At 42.9% G+C, this 21,949-nt stretch overlaps 1 protein-coding gene across 7 annotated transcripts in view; it reads left to right on the top strand.

Annotated features, from left to right (window-relative positions):
- The window catches only part of dapk1 (death-associated protein kinase 1), a 252,251-nt gene extending 230,716 nt beyond the window's left edge, over positions 1–21,535 (top strand). For all 7 annotated transcript variants that reach the window (XM_085985055.1, XM_085985078.1, XM_085985086.1 and 4 more), the window contains exons 24-26: positions 844–964; positions 8,508–8,696; positions 19,311–21,535. In XM_085985055.1, coding sequence (XP_085841181.1) covers positions 844–964; positions 8,508–8,696; positions 19,311–20,549 — 1,549 coding nt within the window. In that variant the 3' untranslated portion in view covers positions 20,550–21,535. The remainder of the gene's footprint in view (positions 1–843; positions 965–8,507; positions 8,697–19,310) is intronic.
- Positions 21,536–21,949: the final 414 nt, after the last annotated feature.

Raw genomic sequence — 21,949 nt, 5'->3', positions numbered from 1 at the left:
CATTCTTAAAATCAGACATTCAACAGAGGCCCCCATCTGATCCCATGGTACTGTTTGAAGAAGAGTTCACAAGGAGCTCTCCTTGTGTCCTGGCCAACATTCATCCCTGAACCATTGCCACAAAAACAAATTCATTGTTCATCTCATTACTGTTTGTGGGATCTTGTTACATTTGCCTACATAAGTGCCTGCTCTTCAAGTGAAGTGCTCTGGGGTGTGAGAAATGTAATAATTCACTGGAGAATGACTGATACAAGTTACTTCTCAGTGACCTGCTACAAAAAGTGATACATTGAAGATTTGCCCAATCTTGGGACATGAGAATAATGTGAACTATTTCCCTTTTGTTATCATTTTTCCTGTAAAGAACTTAGCTGTTGTGGTTGTAACTGCTTAAACAATAGCTGTCGCCACTACTCATTACATCAATGGCAAATTAAGTTTCATTTTTAGAGGGATATTGTTGTGGAAAAACTTGGAGCAGGCCTGCAACATCAAAGCAATCTGTGACTGCTGGGGATAACTATATTTAGTCTTAAGCAATTTTTTTTACATACTTAGTAGCTGCTAGAATCCAGGCATCACCGTCTAGAGTTTCTCGCTATAAATCAGTTGGTTTTTGTTTTATATTTTTAACATTTATCACATTACACCGGTAAGGTGTAATTTGTTCAGTTTTGTTTTGTTGAAACTGTGAGTATTTATATTTGATTGTCCTGGGTAGGAGAGAAAGTCCAATTACATTCATATTGCTGCCAGTAACACTGAACTTTTTCTAAAATTTACTGATAAATTGTATTCCGTCAGGACTGTGATTTTTATAATGGCCTTGTACATTCTTAGGTTTGGAAACGATATGCAGATATCTGATAGATTATTTGTGCTGGACGCTGGTGCATCTGGATCTAAAGACATGAAGCTGCTACGAAATCACCTGCTAGAATTAAGGAATTCGATTCTTTCTGTAAGTATCCTATGCTATGTCCTGTAATTAAATGGATTGGGAGGGGAGAGGAATAGTAGAATTAAAGTATCCAAAATAAAAGTTCACGTGTCACCATGTGCGTTGGACAGTTCGGTTTCTCCCGATCAGTAAGTCTTCCTGATTTTTGAGATGTTCTCAGTCTCGCAGAAAATGATCCAAAACATTTTTGTAAATTTGTGCACTAATTTTACCCTTGCATACAGTGTGTTTTTATGTACTTTGCTTCAGCAAGAGTCAGCACCTTTAGGAGAGGAAAGGAAGAACAGTTCCACTGATGCCACCTACAATATCTAAACTTGCATAACCATACATGAGCCTAGATATTGACCACGGAAGGCATCAGAAAAATCCAGATACTGTGCAGGAGAAACGTATTTGTAGGCAGCACATTTAGAATTCTACAAACGCCTTCCAAATGCTGCCCCCATCTGCACCCACTAATACAGGTAGACTATCCTTTATCCGAAAACCTCTAAAAACCGAAAGTTTTTTCGTTCAGCGTAAGTCGTGCGCACGACATGACCAGAGTGGCGCACGACTTACGCTGAGCAGGGCAGAGGGTCACAGAGTTCCCTCCTGGGTAGGAGATTGCAGGCCGAGCCGGGCAGTGTGAAGGAGGTACCGGGACAGTGAACCCAACAATACAGCGGCCCGTCCGATATTCTTTTCTCCTCCACCCCGACCACCCAAACCGAACCGCGGCCCGTCCGATATTCTTTTCTCCCCCCCCCCCCACCCAACCCGAACCGCGGCCCGTCCGATATTCTTCCCCACCCCACCCGACCCGACCCGAACCGCGGCCCATCTGATATTCTTTTCTCCCCGCAGCCCCCCCCCCCCCCCCCCAACCTGAAACATGGCCCGTCCAATATTCTTTTCTCCCCCCCCCCCCCCCCCCCCCCCCGACCTGATTTGCGGGCCAGCTTAGTAGGAGTCAGCCGATATCCGGCTTTCCAGAGAAGCAGGAAGGGGAATGAGACACGGAACAGTCACAAGAGGTAGCCTGAACTTTTAAAATTTATATTAAATACAAATTTCCCAGTCTTATAATAATACCTTCTGAAATCCGAAAAATTCCAAAAACTGAAACTCAGCTGGTCCCAAGGCTTTCGGATAAGGGATAGTGTACCTGTAGTTCATTGTTTGGGTTCCTTGGAAATGGTTGATTTTTTTTTTACATTAAATAGGCTGCATTCTGGTTAATTTACTTTTTTTTTTACTTCAAAATTAATTTGATTTGTAATTTAATTTTTAAAAAGTGAAAAATAAACGCTATTTTGATTTATCCATATTCACAAGACCAACCAGACCTCACTTTCCCAAAAGCTACCTCAAAGTCATTCTTCCCTTCATAGTGGCACTACAATTTCACCTTCAAGAGTTTCATCTTCCCTCTCCAACTCCTCTTTTCCCCCCCCCTTCCCCTCCAGTTAAAAGAAAGGCGTGCATTTATATAGCACCTTTCGCGACCAACTGACGTCCCAAAGTGTTTTACAGCCAATGAAGTACATTGTTTTTTTTAGTGTAGTCACTGTTGTAATGTAGGAAACGCGGCAGCCAATTGGTATACAGCAAGCTCCCACAAACAGCAATGTGATAATGACCAGATAATCTGTTTTAGTGATGCTGGTTGAGGGATAAATATTGGCCAGGACACCGGGGATAACTCCCCTTCTCTTCAAAATAGTGCCATGGGATCTTTTACGTCATAGAAACATAGAAGATAAGAGCAGGAGTAGGCCATTCGGCCCCTCGAGCCTGCTCCGCCATTCAATGAGATCATGGCTGATCATCCAAATTCAGTACCCTGTCCCTGCCTTCTCCCCATATCCCTTGATCCCTTTAGCCTTAAGACATATATCCAACTCCTCCTTGAATATATTTAATGAACTGGCCTCCACCGCCCTCTGTGGCAGAGAATTCCACAGGTTCACCACTCTCTGGGTGAAGAAATTCCTCCTCATCTCTGCCCTAAATGGCTTACCCCTTATCCTTAGACTATGACCCCTGGTTCTGGACTCCCCGGCCATCGGGAACATCCTTCCTGCATCTAGTCTGTCCAGGCCTGACAGAATTTTATAGGTTTCAATGAGATCCCCTCTCATTCTTCTAAACTCCAGTGAGTATAAGCCCAATCGACACAATCTCTCCTCCATACGTCATTCCTGCCATCCCAGGTATCAGCCTGGTGAATCTTCGCTGCACTCCTTCCATGGCAAGAACATCCTTCCTCAGATAAGGCGACCAAAACTGCACACAATACTCAAGGTGTGGTCTTACCAAGGCCCTGTACAACTGCAGCAAGACATCCTTGTTCCTGTACTCGAACCCTCTTGCTACGAAGGCCAACATACCATTTGCCTTCTTAACTGCCTGCTGCACCTGCATGCTTACCTTCAGCGACTGGTGCACAAGAACACCCAGGTCTCTTTGCACTTCCCCTTCTCCCAATCTATTGCCATTCAAATAATAATCTGCCTTCCTGTTTTTGCCACCAAAGTGGATAACCTCACATTTATCCACATTATAGTGCATTTGCCATGTTTCTGCCCAATCACCCAACCTGTCCAAATCGTACCTGAGTTTCACGACATCCTCCTCATAGCATACCCTCCCACCCAGCTGTGTGTCGTCTGCAAATTTGGAGATATTACAGCCAATTCCCTCGTCCAGATCATTAATATATATTGTGAACAGCTGGGGTCCTAGGACCGATCCTTGTCCCACTAGTCACTGCCTGCCACTCGGAAAATGACCCGTTTATTCCAACTCTTTGCTTTCTATCTGCCAACCAGTTCTCTATCCAAGTCAATACCTTGCCTCCAATCCCATGTGCCTTAATTTTGCACGCTAATCTCTTATACGGGACCTTATCGAAAGCCTTCTGAAAGTCCAAATACACCACATCCACTGGTTCTCTTATCTATTTTACTAGTTACATCCTCAAAAAATTCCAGTAGATTAGTCAAGCACGATTTACCTTTTGTAAATCCATGTTGACTTTGTCCGATCCTGTCACTGCTTTCCAAGTGCTCTGCTATTACATCTTTTATAATGGACTAGCATTTTCCCCACTACTAATGTCAGGCTTACCGGTCTATAATTCCCCGCTTTTTCTCTACCACCTTTTTTGAATAGTTGGGTAACATTAGCTACCCTCCAATCCATGGGTACTGTTCCAGAGTCTATAGAGTTCTGGAAGATGACCAGCAATGCATCTACTATCTCCAGGGCCACTTCCTTAAGTACCCTAGGATGTAGATTATCAGGCCCTGGGGATTTATCGGCCTTCAATCCCGTCAACTTCCCCAACACCATTTCCCTACAAATAATGATTTCTTTCAGTTCCTCCCTCTCATTAGTCCCTATGTTCCCCGACATCTCTGGGAGGTTATTTGTGTCCTCCTTTGTGAAGACAGAACCAAAATATGTATTTAATTGGTCTGCCATTTCTTTGTTCCCCATTATAAATTCCCCTGATTCTGACTGTAAGGGACCTACGCTTGACTTCACCAATCTTTTTCTCTTCACATATCTATAAAAGCTTTTACAGTCAGTTTTTATGTTCCCAGCAAGCTTACTTTCATAATCTATTTTCCCCCTCTTAATTAATCCCTTTGTCCTCCTTTGCTGAATCCTACACTGCTCCCAATCCTCAGGTTTGCTGCTTTTTTTGGCCAATTTATGTGTCCTCTCTTTGGATCTTATGTTATCGCTAATTTCCCTTGTTAGCCACGGTTGAGTCACCTTTTTTAAATTTATTTTTATGCCAAACTGGGATGAACAAATTCTGTAGTTCATCCATGCGATCTTTGAATGTTTGCCATTGCCTATCCACCGTCAACCCTTTGAGTGACATTACCCAATCAATCCTACCCAACTCTCATCTCATACCATCATAGTTCCCTTTATTTAAATTCAGGACCTTAGTCTCTGAGTCAACTACTTCACTCTCCATCTTAATGAAGAATTCTATCATATTATGATCGCTCCGACCCAAGGGGCTTCTCACAACAAGATTGCTAATTAATCCTTTCTCATTGCATAATACCCAGTCTAAGATGTCCTGATCCCTAGTTGGTTCCTCGACATATTGGTCCAGGAAACCATCCCGTATACACTTCAGGAATTCCTCCTCCACAGTATTGTTACTAATTTGGTTAGCCCAATCTATATGTAGATTAAAGTCACCCATGATGACTGCTGTGCCCTTATTGCACGCTTCTCTAATTTCCCTTTTAATGCCATCCCCAACCTCTGCATTACTGTTTGGGGGTCTATACACCACGCCCACTAATGTTTTCTGCCCTTTGGTATTTCTCAGTTCTATCCATACAGATTCTACATCATCAGAGCTAATATCCTTCCTTACAATTGTGTTAATCTCTTTAACCAGCAATGCTACCCCACCTCCTTTTCCTTTTTGCCTATCTTTCCTGAATATTGAATACCCCTGGATGTTGAGTTCCCAGCCTTGGTCCCCCTGGAGCCATGTTTCCGTAATCCCAATCATATATTCATTTACTTCTATTTGCGTCCACCTGAGAGAGCAGACGGGGCCTCGGTTTAACGGCACCTCTGACAGTGCAGCACTTCAGTGCTGTACTGGGATGTCAGCTTAGATTTTTGTGCTCAAGTCTCTGGAGTGGGACTTGAACCCATAACCTTCTGACTCAGAAGTGAGGATGCTACCAACTGAGCCACAGCTGACACTTACAGTTGCATCTCAAGCTCAAGCTTCAACATCTTGCCCAGTCTAGCAGTGCTGAAGCCAATTGCACCCTGCTGACGTCAGTTAACTCAGTACGGACCAGGCAACTAACTTGGTCTGTATGGCTAGGTAACACCCTGCAGGTGCATTTACTTCTATGCTGTTGTTTATACCTCCGTATTTCCCGTAGTGATTTTGAAACCAGTCACTATTGCTAAAAGATCTCCCTTAAAATGCACACTGCAATTTAGCTTCTAATATTATAAAAGGTCTTACTATAGTAAAAGTAATTGTGTGGTAGGGATGGGGTTAATTTGGTTCAGGCTCCCCCCACATCACACTGCCGATTTGGGCATGATACACAAATGGGGCTATGCGAGCATCCTGAAGTTTAGTGAAACTTTCCACAGAACTATTCTGCTTCCTTTACTTAGATACACAATGTGGTACAAGTCCCAACTCCACATCGGGGAAGTGGAAGGGAAACATTGTTTAATGCATCCATTTGCTGGCCAGGTTATACTGTGCACACTGACTAATCTCTGTTTCTGTCATGGGGCCAAACAGCTTCCTCGTCTGATAGGCAAACACAAACAATAATGTTGTAGCAGATTGTGACTTGTAATGGATTCTGTGCACAGTCAGCACAGAACAAGTCTTCCTGAACCTGACATCAGTGACCCTGCCAAATTTACATTGAGATTTCTGCTAGCTGCCCAAATCTGCCCTTCAGGAATCAGCAGCTCAAATGCCCTGCTGATACCAATGTTAAAGCTGCTTTAGATTGGTGCTTTCACAACAGACACTGAGTGCAAGACCACTGCCTTCAGTTGGCCTCGCTCTGAGATGGTTGAATGACCTACAGTTCTGTACATTTTAGTACCCTGTTTGCAATTTGAACAACGTGAACGGAGCACTAAAAATCAAGTAGCAGGTGAGCATGTTCCAAAGGCTGTGTCCAACCACTGATGCTGTTTTATTTGATTGTCACAAACCCTTCAGCTTTAGTTGTTTATCCTCTGACTATTTGCTACAACGCCCTAATTAAAAATCAACAGTACTCTGTCGTGTTCAAAGAATATATTTTTGGACTTTATTACTGCTTCTTGAAAGTTGTCCTTTAGTGTTTCCATACTGCGGGTAAACCTCTCCCGCATTTTCCTTCCATGTTTCCTGTGTACAGAACTGTGAACATATCAACTATTGAAACAATAAAACTGTTTGCAAGGTTTTTTAGTTTTTGTTGCTTGTATACAGGAATTTTTAAATTTGACATTTTATTTTATAATATTTGGTGTTTACTCTCGTATTGTCTTTTCCTCCTGTTGCTTTGTTTCTTTTTGCTGTTTTTTTGCCACTTTTCTCATTCTACTCTCCATCCTTTTACCTTTTCACTTTCTTTTATCTTCCCCCCCCCTTGTTCCTGCTGCCTTAGAAGCTGATATGGATACCCTGATTATACTACAGAACTGTTTCCACTGGAAGTGGTTTGGAAATTTGAGTCACATTTGCCCTGTTTATACTGTGAGCCACATTCAGCAACGCTTAACTAATTGCTCATAAGATCTCTGGTGTGTGTAGAGTTAGCTGGTCTCTCCCAAAGTGGCTGTAGGACATTACAGTTGGCCTCAGTACCCTTAGGTTAGGGAGGGGAAGCATCAGTCCGGGTTCTTGCTCATTATCCATTAACACTGCAGGAAGTACCTATATCATGATTGGGCTCTAATGTGATGCACTCTGTGGTCAAATAGTCAGCCTCACTGTCACTCAGTGTCCAGGTTAACCATAAAGATTAGAAATTTGGGAGCACTACTATTCCCAAGTTTCTGTATACCTAGACAGTGAGTGTCAGAAAGCTGCTTGACCATGGGGGACATCAGAGTCAAAACTGATCATGTTCTGACATGATGTCTGCTTATGTCATTTGGTAGCAATAGTAAATTAAACCCTGTTTGATTTCTCCCACCCTCCATTTCCTGAGCCCAGGCATGGAGGGCAATTGTCATTCATGCCTCCCTACTCTCACGCAGACCGACTTCACAGCCTGGGCCCTTCCTTTTCTGTATGGCTTGGCTACTTGCTGGCAGTGCAATCGACAACTAGACCTAGAGGCCTTGACAAAGGGACTTTTAATTTGTTTGGCTGCTCAATAAAGCTTTTGGACTTTGTACATACTTTGAAGCATACAATACTTCAAGCATTTTGATGTTTAAAAATCAAAATGCCTTTAAAGCTAAAGCATCTGCATCTTATTGGGGAAGAACTCGAGGAGAAAAAAGTGGTCTTTTTACCTTTGCAAATCATTTTAATAGAGGATTAATACATATACCTCATGCTGACCAAATAGTTTGTTGTGTGAATGCACTGCTTTATACAGTCCTGAGCCACACAAATCAGGAAGGGCCCAGGCTAGGGAGGGAAAAATCAGGCCAGTTTCCAGCTCCTGAATGTTGTTCGCTAATTCATGCGTCATTATATGAGGACAGGATTGGACTCTGATGTGATGATCCCATAGATGAATAGAGGAGGAATCACCGGCTAGGCTCTCACAAAAGGAAATGGCATCTTCAAGAAGTGCCTGAAGGCTGCTGGTGCCTATGGAATAATGCCACGGTGTGAGTCATCACCTTCCGGAGAAGTGGGAGAAAATTGGGAAAATGCACTTTATTATGAGACTTTATATTAATTGGTTGTGTAGAAGTCACGATCTGGGTACAATTATTACAATATTGTTTTCAAAATCTGCTTGCAACATTCTATTATCCTATCCGATCGTAACAGAGCAATGTATATGTCTTGGACCTCTTTTAGGCTTGTCTACCCATGACATTCCTTTGTGAGAAAATCATCTCTACACTGCCTTCCTGGAGAAAACAAAATGGGCCGAACCAGTTCATGTCATGGCAACAGTTTGTTTATGATGTTCAGGACCAAATTAATCCCTTAGTGAGTGAAGAAGATCTGAGGGAGATGGCCCAACAACTGCACAGTTTAGGAGAAGTAAGTGTGTTCTAGTTGTTTATAAGGAATTAAGTCCAGAAACAGCTATCTTTACGGTTAATTCACCATGCTTGACAAATGGCTTATTTTTCGCTAAACTTACTTCCCCATCTTTGTGAATTTAAATCACATTTCATTTATTATATGTAAATTGCCTGTGAAATTAAGTCTAGAAAATTTGCTATTTGCCATGTTGCCATTTTAATTGTGTTTAACAATATTCTTTCTATGTGTTTTCTTCATCATCTAATTATTAGATTATCATACCTACAGAGTGAGTACTAGCTACATGATCTGGCAGACAACGTTGTTCAAATGTATTACTAAAAATTTTTGTGGTGTGTGAATTGGGCCTTCAAATTGGCTAATGGCCTGGACTTGCACACTTATGTTGTTAGGAACCTTGAATGGCGCAATGAAAAAGGAAATTATGCAGGAAGTGATTTACGCCTTCACTCATGGCACTCCATAATTTTCCTAGCTTTTGCACCACTCCACCATTATCCCATGTTGATAACAGTTGGAAATTAATTTTCATAGCTTCGCCCCACCCTGAAAACTATAGCGATCGTGATTTTGCTACATTCCTGCCATTTTTCACATCACTGCCACTTGGAGGTAAAAATAATGGTGCTGGTGGCCTGGCAGCGGCGCATGTTATAGCAAATAGTGAATTTTTAAATCACTCAAACGATTAAACATGAGCCGGTCTGAGGCTAGAGAATGGGCTCCGTACACCCGTGGAATCTCAGTATTCACGTTATTGGGGGCGGGGGGAGAAGTTCGTTCGCACCCCCTTTGAGGCACTACATTTAGCGCCCCGTGCCATAAATTGAGTGGTAGCGCCCCAAGCAGGAGGCGGGGCGCTACTGGAAGCGCTCCCCCTCCTTTATGGGGTGCTACCATTCAGTATCGCAGTGCTATGTGCAACAGCGCCACGCACGTCACGCTGCAGTATTACAGGCCTCCCTCCCCTGATTAAAGCGGAGGGGCCTAGCGCAGCGAGCACCGGGGCCCTGCTGGACCACCAGGGAGCAGGGTTCCGAGGAGTGCCAGGCTGACCAATCGTGACCGGCACCCCGAAGCGGAAGGGGGTAGGTGCTGGCAGGCGGCCTAAAAAAAAGGCCGCCCGGCACCTGCCCTTTAATTTGCACCGCCGCGTCCACAAAAACGCCTCACTGACCCTGTCTGACATATTGTCCAGCGGTAGCTCAAGACACAACTAAAGATTGTGAGCGGGGCACTGCGCACAACGATGATGTCATTGCCAGCGGTGCAGCGCTGCGGGGCACTACCGCCGCCACTAACCTCCCGCTGGAGTTTGCGGAGGCGTTAGCAGTTATGCATCCCTGGGGTGCTAACTGGAGGAGCAAAGCAACCCAATTTTTTCCCCATGGTGTGCTCTAAACGGAAGCAGGCCGACCGATTCCACCGAGAAGACTTTAGATCCATCCAGTTGATGTATTTGTGGAATCGCTGGGACAAAAATGGCCACACTGCTTCTGATTCACTGCTATCGTCGCTGCAACATATTCTGATTACAAGAAAGTACAGGGGAACTTATCAACAGTGGAATCAGCGTGCTAGACAGCTAAATTTACAGTCTAGGTTGCCGATCTTGCTGTTGCAGGAAAATCTGGGCCATTGTGCCACTTTCATTCCATGAAACTTAGTCCAATTATAGCAGTGTCATGAGTGCTGAACACATCATTTCCTTAACACTGATCAGTCTGGTCAGAACAATGCAAGTCTTGCATGTTGTTCAGTTCAAAGGAAGTGTGTTGTTGCAATAATTCTGCAGTTAATTATTAATTTTATCTTTATTCAATCTCAACTAAACAACTAAACATTTTGTGGTAGTACTACACCTGACAATCCATCAATCTTGCACTTGTGACTGCTGTAAATCATTAAAAGCAGTGTGATAAAAAACTTTGATGGGATATGGAAGCAGGGTGGGAAAACATGATTAGGACTATTTGCTTGTGTGAAGCACAAATGCCGCCAGTGGCTACTTTTTGAGTTGTAACTTCTATATATTTCTATATAAATCCAATTCCATTATCTAGTCTCTTCCAAAAAAAACTATTAGTCTTACAAGAAAAATATAATTGTGGCATGTTGAGAGAAAATTTCAACATAGGTTTCACAGGTTAAATGGTAGTGTTTTGAGTCGCTTTTTAAAGAGCATCATCAGCAGTAGTGATCCCATTGCTGATGGCACTGGTTAGTGTAAAGCTGGAGATCTCTGGAGACCCAGATACTTATAGATCCTATAAACTGCCATCTGCTTATTTCTAAACCTCTGCATGCGTTGCACTTGTGCATGCGTTATAACGCAAGCAGAGGCATGTTGCTTGATGAATGCACGACAAGCAGACAACTGGAGCTCCCTCATTATAACTTAAATGAGAATTCCATGTACTTCAGGATGAAGAGATGAGTCTTGGATTGTGCCAAGGAATGTTACAACAATACAATTTTTAATGTTTTGTAAATGCATCATGACTTTGCTATGACCTCTTGAGCATGCAGAACCACAAAAACAGTGGCGTGTTGGGGCATAAACAGGTCATCAACAGATGTTGGTCAGGAGTGATTGCACCAGCTAAGATAAATGGGGGAAGTACACACAAGTTGCAGATCTCAAGTGCTGCTCTAAAACCTCTTTTAGTTAAGTTGAAACACTGGGAGGTATTGATCAGTCACTCTTATTTATAATACAACAACAACTTGTGTCTATGTAGAAAAAGTAGAAAAACTTCACAAGGCACTTGACAGAAGAGTCATCAGACAAAAATTAACACAGAGCCCTAGAAGGAGGTATTAGTATGGGCGACTAAAAGCATGGTCAAAAAATATGTCTTTTAAGGAGGGTGTTAAGGGAGGAGAGAGAAGTAGCAAGACAGAGAGGCTAGGGAGGTAATTTCAGAGCATAGGTCCTAAACGGCTGAAGCCACAACCGTCAGTGGTGGGGCAAAGGAACTGAGGGATGTACAACAGACCAGAGTTGAAGGAATGCAGAGTTCTTGGAGGGTTGTAGGGCTGGAGAAGGTAACAGATTGGGAAGGGCGAGACCATAATGGGATTTAAACAATAGGATGAGAATTTTAAATTTGAGAGATTGGGGGGGGGGGGATTCGGTTGATTTGCGGCTAAGAGGGCGCAACCAGGGCATAAAGCCCCGGGTGCAGCGCCGCTAAAGCCTCCCATGAAATTCAGCGGGAGGTTAGCAGCGGCGGTAACTGTTAACGCCCTGCGACGCTGATGTCATCGCCGTGCGCAGCGCCCCGGCCACGATCTTCAGTAGCACCCCCTGACTTACCGCCGGACGCTATGTCCGACAGGGTCAGGGGGGCCTACCTGCGACCGTGGGTGGCGCAAATTAAAGGGGAGGTGCCGGGCGGCCATTTTTGTTGCTGGCCGCCTGCTAGCACCTGTGCCCGTTGCTGTCCCCGGCCTCCTGTGAAGCCCCCCCAGCTGGGCCCCGGGTCGCGCTGCGCTAGGCCCCTCCCCTAGGGGAGGGAGGCCTGCAATACCGCTGGTATGGCGCTGCTGTACGTAGCGCCGCGATATTCACTCATAGCGCCCCCAAGAGGGAGGTGGGGCGCTTTCAGTAGCGCCCTGCCTCCCTCTTGGGGCGCTACCAGTGAATTTCGGGCGCAGGGGCGCTAACTTTTTTGGGGTGCTAAAAGTAGCCCCCTGTGAGACTGAGAATCAATGTGGGTCATTGAGCACAAGTGAAGGGTGAACAGGATTTGGTGCAGGATAGGAAACTGGCAGCAGAGCTTTGGATGAGCTGAAGTTTAAAGAGGGTGGAGGATAGGAGGTCGACCTGCAGAGCATGGGAATAGTTGAGTCTGGAGGTGGCAAAGGCATGGATGAGTATTTCAGCAGCAGATGAGCTGAGGCAGGGGTGGAGATGGGAGATGTCACAGAAGTGGAAATAGGCAGTCTTTGGAGAGTATATGGGGTCATAAACTCAGCTCAAAGTCAAATAGAATGCAGAGGTTGTGAACAGTCAGCTTCAACTTGAGACTGTACCTACGGAGGTGTATGGAATTGGTGGCAAGGGTATGAACATAGGAACAGGAGTATGCCATTCAATTAAATCATGGCTGATCTGTACCTCAACTTGATTTATCCAGCTTTGTTCCATATGCCTTGATACCCTTGTCTTAACAAAAGTCTATCTAATTTCAATTGACCAAGCATCCACAGCCAGGGGAACGAGTTGCAGATTTCCACTACCCTTTGTATGAAAAAGTAATCCCTCATTTCACTCATAAATGACCGAGCTCTGACTTAATGTTGTACCCCTTTATTCTGGCTTCCCCCCACCAGTGGAAATATTTTCTCTGTATCTGTCGAATCCCTTAACCATTTTAAACATCTCGATTATATTTCCCCTCGGCCTTTGAAACGCAAGAGAATACAACCAAGCTTATGCAACCTGTCCTCATAATTAAACCCTTTAAGCCTTGGTATCATTCTGGTGAATCTGCACTGTACCGCTTCCAAGGTCAATGTATCTTTCCTGAGGTGCGGTGTCCAAAACTGAACGCAGTACTCCAGATGGGGTCTGACCAAGACTCTGTACAACTGAAGCATCACTTCCTCACTTTTGAATTCCAACCTTCTTGCGATAAAGGCCAACATTCCATTAGCCTTTTTGATTGCTTTTTGTACCTGTACACTAGCTTTAGTGATTTCTATACATGAATACCAAGATCCATTTGCTGCTCCAGAGCTCCTAGTCTCTCACCATTAAGAAAATATTTTGATTTGTCTTTTTTGGATCCAAAGTGGATGACCCCTCACTTCCCCACATTGAACTCCATCTGCCATAGCTTTGCCCACTCACTTAGTCTGTCTGTATCCCTTTGTAACTTCCTGCCCCCATCCGCACAACTTACTGTGCCTCTTAACTTAGCATCATCTGCAAACTTGGATATACAACTCTCTCTTTGTTCATCGAGGTCATTATTATGTATGGTGAAAAGGTATGTAGTTTGTGGTAGGGGCCAAAGACAATGGCTTCGGTCTTCCCAATGTTTAACTGAAATAAATTGCAGCTCATCCAGGACTGGATGTTGGATGAGCAGTCTGACCGCACAGAGGTAGTTCAGGTGGTAGAGCTGGGTGTTGTCAACCTACATACCGAACCTGACTGCATGTCTTCAGATGATGTTGCCATGGGGCAGCAAGTAGTTAAGGAAGAGGAGGGGGCCAAGGATAGATTTTTGGAGGACTCCAAAGGTAACACTGAGGGGGCAGGAAGAGAAGCCATTGCTCTGACTGCGATCGGATAGGTAAGAGTGAAACTTAGTGAGGGCAGTTCCACTGAGCTGGACAATGGAGGCAAGGTTTTGGAGGAGGATGGTGTGGTTGACCGTGTCAAAGGCTGGAGAAGGACGAGGAGGGACAGTGCACTACAGTCACAAAGGATGTATTTAGTGACTTTGAGTAGGGCAGTTTCAGTGCTGTGGCAATTATATAAGCTTGGTAAATAATATTTCCAAATGGAAATTTTGACTCTGCAAAACATGGTTTAAACATTAATTTTAGGAAATGCCTCGATTTCTTTGCAGTGCAATAGATGGAAGGAATTTCCTTCCTCCTTTTCTGAAGACACCGACTCATGCTGTGAAACACAGACACCAAGCAGCCCTTCAATATCTTGCCCATTCTTCATGTGTGAGTTAAACATTTGAGTATTGCTGTATGTGACTGGGAAGTATCACGACTGAGCCTGATCCTAACCCCACACACGTTTGAAGCAGGAATCACTTGTCTGTGAATGAATGACCAAGAGATCACCGGCTGGCTTGATGCTCATTGATCTCAGTCAGGGTGCTGCAGTTGGCTTCAACATCTTTGGGCTAGGGAAGGAAAAACATTTGGATAATATTGATTGCTATCTAATGTCAAATGTCCTTTCTGAAAGGCTGCATATAGGTTTGTAACATTATTGACATCACTTTTTTTGTCCTGTAACAATGAAGAAATCACACTTGTATTGAAGTGAGAATAATTTAATCATGATTTTCAATGAAGAGTCACACCTGAAACATTGCTATCTTTTTCTATGTTGCTGATTAACCTGGTGTGCTTTCGAGTATTTTCTTAATCTCATAATTTAATCACCGTCTAACTTTGTATCTTGTTACGATTTCATGTGCTCGGTTAGGCTGTGACACTTATCTCACAGAATGAGGTTAGTGTGGAATAAATAAACCAACACAGTGAATGGAAATCATGTGAACTCATGTACAGTGGAGCAGTTTATTACAACTAGTGAAGGGACTGACATCCGAAAGTTGCTTTTCTAGGTCATTGTTTAATAAATATGCTTGTGTGTTGTAATTAAGGAGAAACTGGATGGATTTTCTTGTGAGAAATGTGTGGAATATGTAATGTCTTTATAGAAGACCATAGAACATTGTTATTAGGCTCGAGGAAAACCACTTGCATTCCTCTTCCCAGTTATCATGAGGCTTTCAAAATAGTGGCAGTATTAGTATGAAAAGTAATTGTATGTTATGGGAGTGATGGCCAAATCTTAGATTTGATCTGAGATGCATACGCCAGCCCAAGATACATGAAAGGGAGATGGGAGAATCGTCCAAGCCGCTTTTCTATGAGAAGTGGAGCAAGCTTGTCCGCTAACAACCTATTCCTATTCAATATGGGACTAGCTGAAGTGCACTTGCAGAGAGCCAGTACAGGCTCGATGGGCCAAATGGCCGCCTTCCGTGCTGTAACTATTCTATGATTCTATGAATGTCTTCATCAGCGTTATATACATTTGACACGAGAGTGAATAAAGTGTTGACTAATGTATTACACTTCAAATTCAGATGGCAACCTGCAGCTAGCTCAGCAAATAGAATTGAGTACAGCAACTTCATAACTAAACACATACATAGAGACAGAGACCATTGCATTTTAAGAAAGGGAAGAACTTGCATTTATATAGCATCTTTCAGGACATCCCAATATGCTTTACAACCAACCAAGTACTAGATTATAGGATTATTAAGTCTCTGGAGTGGGGTTTGAACCCGGGACCTTCTGATTCTGAGGCGAGAGTTCTACCCCTACACCTAGGCTCAGTGGTAGCACTCTCGCTTCTGGAGTCAGAAGTTTGACGAATTATGGAATTTAAATTAATCTTTTTTTCAGAATTCTAAAAGGAAGTTTATAGATTCATACTGATAAATGTGGCTTGCCTTAACTCAACACCTGTGAGCCCAAAGAAAACCTACACAAAAGTAAATCTAATTTTGGGAATTCAAATGATTTGTTACAAACCACCTGAATTTCATTTTTGCAGTTTATCATCTCAATCTCTCAATGAGACGACTGCCTTTTAATCAAATTCATCTATGCATTTTGTGATTTGCATGTATAATCTAATAATGTACTGTACTGCAAAAACAACTCCCTTTTTTGCAATGCTGATAGTTTTGTAACAAAAGTCCTTGGTTATATATCTCTCTTCCTGTTGTGTGCTGTTAAATGGAACAAAATTAAATTGAATGGTGTAGTTTGCAAGCTTGATCCAAAACATAAACCACAAGTACCGAGAACTATAGGTTTCACTTCGATGAATTGCAGCTGTTCTGGGTTGTCAGGTGCTTCACAAGGTACTCCGACAACAGCTTGCCACTGACTGAGGCTTTGAAGATTATTATGGTGTTCGGTTCAAAGTAGGGCAGCGACCCAATAATGGCCCAGAAATTCGGGTTGGGGGCTTCCCGCGGGTGCAAGCCCCCGACCTACACTTGCCTAGCGTGCCGGCCGTTGAGCTGTGGGCCCGCGTGGGATTCCGATCCTGGGCCTCCTCCAACTGCCGGCGTGCAGTGCTTGCGTATCCCAGGGGCGCAGTTAGTTCGATGCGTCCCCTGGGATCACATGGGCCATGGAGAGCCAATGGTAGCAGGGAATGCTTCATTCATAAGTTTGACAGGAAGAGCTGTCAAACCTATAAATACTATAAGCCCCAAAACATCACTAAAACCTCAAATAATTTTTTTTTTTAATCACATTTTTAAAATAAACTATAAATTACATGAAATAACTATTTTAAACAATAATTTAAATTTTTGAAAAAATTAATTACAGTTTCTAACAGGGCTAAAAATAAACTTACCTTTCTTTAAAGTATTTAAAAATAATAAACCTGTGGAAAAAATGTTTTAATTTTAATTAATTCACCACTTACCTTGTTAAAAGCAGGCCTTGCGCCTGCTTTTTAAAAGTGTAACTGCTGGAGACTTACCCTCCCAGAAAAAGCTGCAAAAAAAACCGTAAGTTCGATGCGCACGCGCTGCCTCACCGGCGCACGCGTTCGACCACTGAACCCCTTCTTTCAGGGGAATGGAAGTGCCGGTTTCCCGTGCATGCGCAGTGCATGCACAAAACCAGCACTTTCGTTGGGCCTACGTGTGAGTACCCCATGCGTACTTGCGCGTTGGGGCCCGAATTTCTGGGCCATTGTTTGGACCAGATGCATCAATTTTGAGGATTGCAGCCTGCCACATGTAACAATTGAAAACAGGGCAACAAAAAACAGATTTTTCAAGCACCAGATTAAAAATATTTGCACATGCAAGGGTCGATCAATCCAGTACGACACATACACAGACGTTTTGGTGGGGAAAAAATTACATTTGTAGGCAACATTGTAAATGGAAGCAAAATGTGAGGGCACTTAACTCAGCAACCTTCCAGGGACCAGCAAATTTATTTCTCATCTGCTCCCAGCTTTGGTGCACAAGTGAGATACCATTAATTCTTTGTCACCTCCATCCAGGCTATTGACTTCAATAAAAATTGGAGATATAAAATGGGCTGCCGACTTGCTATCACCTGTTTTACGCTATTGCAAAGTCAAGATCTAGCCCATTGAGTCAAACTACAGCTCGTTCCTACAATTACCAAACTGGGTCCGCTTAACATAGCTGAAGGGGCTTACCCGTGTTAAATTGGCATTCGGTGACTGCAGTGTGGCTCATGTGCATAGAACACATTGAGGCCATGAACGCAATAATATTTTTTTTTGTGGCCTTTATGAGGCTTGCGCACAGTGTGCAGCCCCTCGGTACCCCAATGCTTGCCCACCGCATTATTACATGTATGCAGTGGGCATACAGCAGACCTCATCATGCTCAGATAATGTTGGCTGCCTACCTCCAATGCACCAGACACTAATCCGCACATTATAAGTTCTCAGATTTTGTGAAATTAGTTTTGCAGTTTAAATGTGATTTTAAGTTTTTAATCATTGGATGTTTCTCCTGCACTCCATCTGAACAAGGCCATGCATCAAAGAAATGGCAGGCTTTCTCCATGTGTAAGTAGGTACAACTCATTTGTTAAAGAATAAGTTAGTTCAACTTTTGCTTCACTATTTATCTCCTTTTCTCGCTCCGTCCTAAGCATGTTGACTCATGCTGGGGTATGTTCCACCCTTTACTATCTTAAATGGGATAATCTTCATGTGTGAGCCTAGATAGGGAAAGTTGGTAGCCTATTGAGCAAGGGTGGGGGGTGCGGTGGTTGTGGTTATCCCATCCAAGCCTGATTATTTCCTCACTCTCATTTTTCCAGCAGGAATTCTAACTAACTTTCTCCTTCCTATCTAGCCCAGGGGTGCTGAGGACAATTATAGTATCCTAGCTCAATCACATGGATCAGTAATAAAATCTGGGATCTTCCGGTATATATGGCTGTGTATTCTGGTATGCTGTGTTTACCAACTGAGTCACTGGGGGAGCTGAATTAAACCATTTCTTAATTGCAAGTAGTATACTTGTGAGAACGTTTAGAAAATGTAAAAACAAGTTGCATTCTTAGTGTGTCAGCCTTAGTGCTCAGTGGGTAGCGTTCTCACCTCTGAGACAGAAGGTTGTGTGGGTTCAAGTCCCACTCCAGACACTTGAGCACAAAAATCTAGACTGACACTCCAGTGCAGTGCTGAGGGAGTGCTGCACTGTCGGAGGGGCCGTCTTTCGGATGAGACATTAAACGTCTGCTCTCTCAGGTGGACATTTAAAAAAAACCTATGGCACTATTTTGAAGAAGAGTAGGGGAGTTATCCACGGTGTCCTGGCAAATATTTCATAACAAAAACAGATTATTTGATCATTATCACATTGCTGTTTGTGGGAGTTTGCTGTGCCCAATTGGCTGCCGCGTTCTCTACATTACAACAGTGACCACACTTCAAAATGTTTCATTGGCTGTAAAGCGCTTTGGGACGTCCTAAGATTGTGAAAGGTGCTATACAAATGTAAGTCTTTTTCACATCATTGGGACATCCCAAAGTACTTTGTAGTGAATGAATTACTTTTGAAGTGTAATCAGTATAAAGTTAATAGTTATGTACAATGTTCATAATGACTTGGATAAAACCATCTTGTCCAACACACTTTATACTGTGCACATCTCCAGTGAATTGATTTGGTTGAGATATACGTTTGCCCTTTGGAAACAGATTTGAACTAGAAACAAGTGTGAGGCCCAAATAATTAAGATTTCCTTATTCAAAATAAGTTTAATTATTTCAAATCCACTAATGTCCTCCCCTCTATTTTCTTTGCCTCACAGATTAATATTTTACAAAGTGAAACTATCCAAGATGTGGTGCTTCTGGATCCTCGGTGGCTGTGCACCAATGTACTGGGAAGACTTTTGTCCAATGAAAATCAAAAGGCTTTGCACCACTACAGAGGCCGGTACACAATCGATGACATCCTGCGCCTGGTATCGGAGAGGGATGTAGAGGAGCTGTTGCAAATTCTAGATGCCATGGACATCTGTGTTCGGGACTTGACCAGTGGATCAATGGTAGATATTCCCGCTTTAATTAAAGTAGACAGTCTACACAGATCCTGGACTGATGAAGAGGATGAAATGTTGGTTTATGGAGGGGTCCGCTTTGTGCCTGTTGAACATCATACGCCATATCCTTGTGGTATTTTCCACAAAGTGCAGGTGAATCTCTGTAGATGGATACATCAGCAGAACTCTGAAGGAGAACTAGATGTAAGGTTATGGACCAATGGATCAAAAATATCCAACAAAGGGACTGAAGTCTTGGTGTTGCTGGTCAACCACGGACAGGGTGTGGAGGTACAAGTGAGAGGACCAGAAACTGAAAAAATAAGGTGTTGTATGTTTCTGGATTCCATTTGTAGCGTCATTGATAATCTAATGGCGACTACTTTGCCTGGACTCTTGACCGTCAAGCATTACTTGAGCCCCCAGCAGCTTAGGGAGCACAGTGAACCTGTTATGGTTTACCAGCCTCGAGACTTCTTCAGAGCTCAAGCTCAAAAAGAGACTTCACTCACCAATACCATGGGTGGCTATAAGGAGAGTTTTAGCAGCATTCTCTGCTTTGGTTGCCTTGATGTCTATTCCCAAGGAAACCTAGGAATGGACATCCCTGTATCAGAACTGAATCTTCTTGCAAGACGAAAACTTAGCCGCCTCTTGGACCCCCCAGATCCCATGGGTAAAGACTGGTGCCTATTGGCTACAAACTTAGGACTTGTTGATCTTGTTGCAAAACTCAACACTCAGAATGGAACTTCAAAAGCTGGGAAACTTCCTACAAGTCCAACTGATGCTGTATTGACTGAGTGGGCAGCTTCACCAGAGAATTCTGTGGGGCTTTTAATGTCAAAACTAAGAGGATTGGGTCGTCGGGACGCTGCAGACTTTCTTTTAAAGGCCTCAGCCATTTTCAAAGTTAACTTAGATATCAATGGACATGAAACCTACATATCCAATTGCAATGGAGGAACGTCTTATAATTCAATCAGCTCAGTAGTTTCAAGATAAAAAAAAAAAAAGTACTGCAAAGCTGGTGAGAGGTGCAATTTTAACTGAATCCTCACTTTATAAAATGTATTCATTGTGTACAGATTGTATTCAAAATAATTGTGTAACTTACTTCCTTTGACAAGGAGGCAATAGTGAAATTTACTGTTATACACTGAACTTTTTTACTTCCACATGATGAACCACAATTCCTTGGTACTTACGGTTAAATGGGTTATCTACCTAACTGCATTCTGTAAAGGGCAGTACAGTTCTTAACAAAAAAGCAGATCACCGTGATCCTAGAATTGAAACAGATTTGTCAGATACACTTTACAAAATTGCCATGTGCAAGTTGTCCGATTTGTAAGGAATATCTTCATCTCTATGTGGTGTTGTTTGTGGAAGTAAGTTCAGAAGAAGCTATCTGCAGGAATGTGAATTTTTATAACAAGTTTTTCATCATCTCACCCATATACTCTTTTTATTTTCTATAAACGTGGGAAAAAGGCGAATGTTTGTTTGCTATTGACAATATTAAATTTGTTATGTAATGTCAACAACCAAATGCGAGTGCCTTTTTCAGGAAAGGGTTTCCTGATGTAAGTAGACCAATATTTGTTAAAACTTTTACATAGGAATCTTCTACCTCCCCATTACTCTTCTCTGAGGAGCATGCATATCATTTACCATGTATGGCACTTGTACTTTCTTTTTGTATAGATTTTTCAATTTTGGTTAACTTCTATTCATATTGATGTGGTTTATCCACAGTTTAAAAGGGAATAAGGTTATGTGGTAGTTTCACGTGCATTGACAATAAAATAGTGATGTACAGTGAAATTTAATGGTAGGAAATCTTTCCCTTTTTTGATCTATTTATATTTGCTGTTATGGGGGAGCATGTAATCTTAATGTCACAAGACATTACACAGTTGCATTCTTAATAGCTTTTTAGTGTAGTATTATAACCTGAAGTATTTTTAATAAACAATTTACTTATGAAATATGGAGCTTTTAAAAACCAAAAGAATTTTGCGTTTTGAAAGTTATGTCGGCTTTAATGCTACAGGAAGTCTATGGCCTGGAAATTCAATGCGTTGCACCCATTTTTCAGGCACAAAAATGGGCGTGAAACCCTCCAATATGGTAGGCAGGGCTCTTTTGCTCATTTTGCACCGGAAGTGCACTGACAACGTGCATTGCCCGGCCTATCGTTGAAGGTAGAAAATGAGCTGTCCAAGGCTCGCTCCTAAAACAGCCGTTGGATCTTTTGCAAATGCACATAGGGCCCTAACACCTGTTTGAGGCCACTTATGCAAAATTGGGCTGCCCTCCTCCCCTCCCTCCCTGATCGCTTCCACCCCTCTCATAGGACTTGCCAGATGGCCGCTGCAGGCGATGCTGCGGCTCGAAATTTA

The sequence above is a fragment of the Somniosus microcephalus genome, chromosome 1 (genome assembly GCF_052327205.1).
Source record: "Somniosus microcephalus isolate GS21.2 chromosome 1, FLI_Smic_1.0, whole genome shotgun sequence".
NCBI classification, from domain to species: domain Eukaryota; kingdom Metazoa; phylum Chordata; class Chondrichthyes; order Squaliformes; family Somniosidae; genus Somniosus; species Somniosus microcephalus.
This window is presented reverse-complemented; position numbering and strand designations above follow the sequence as displayed.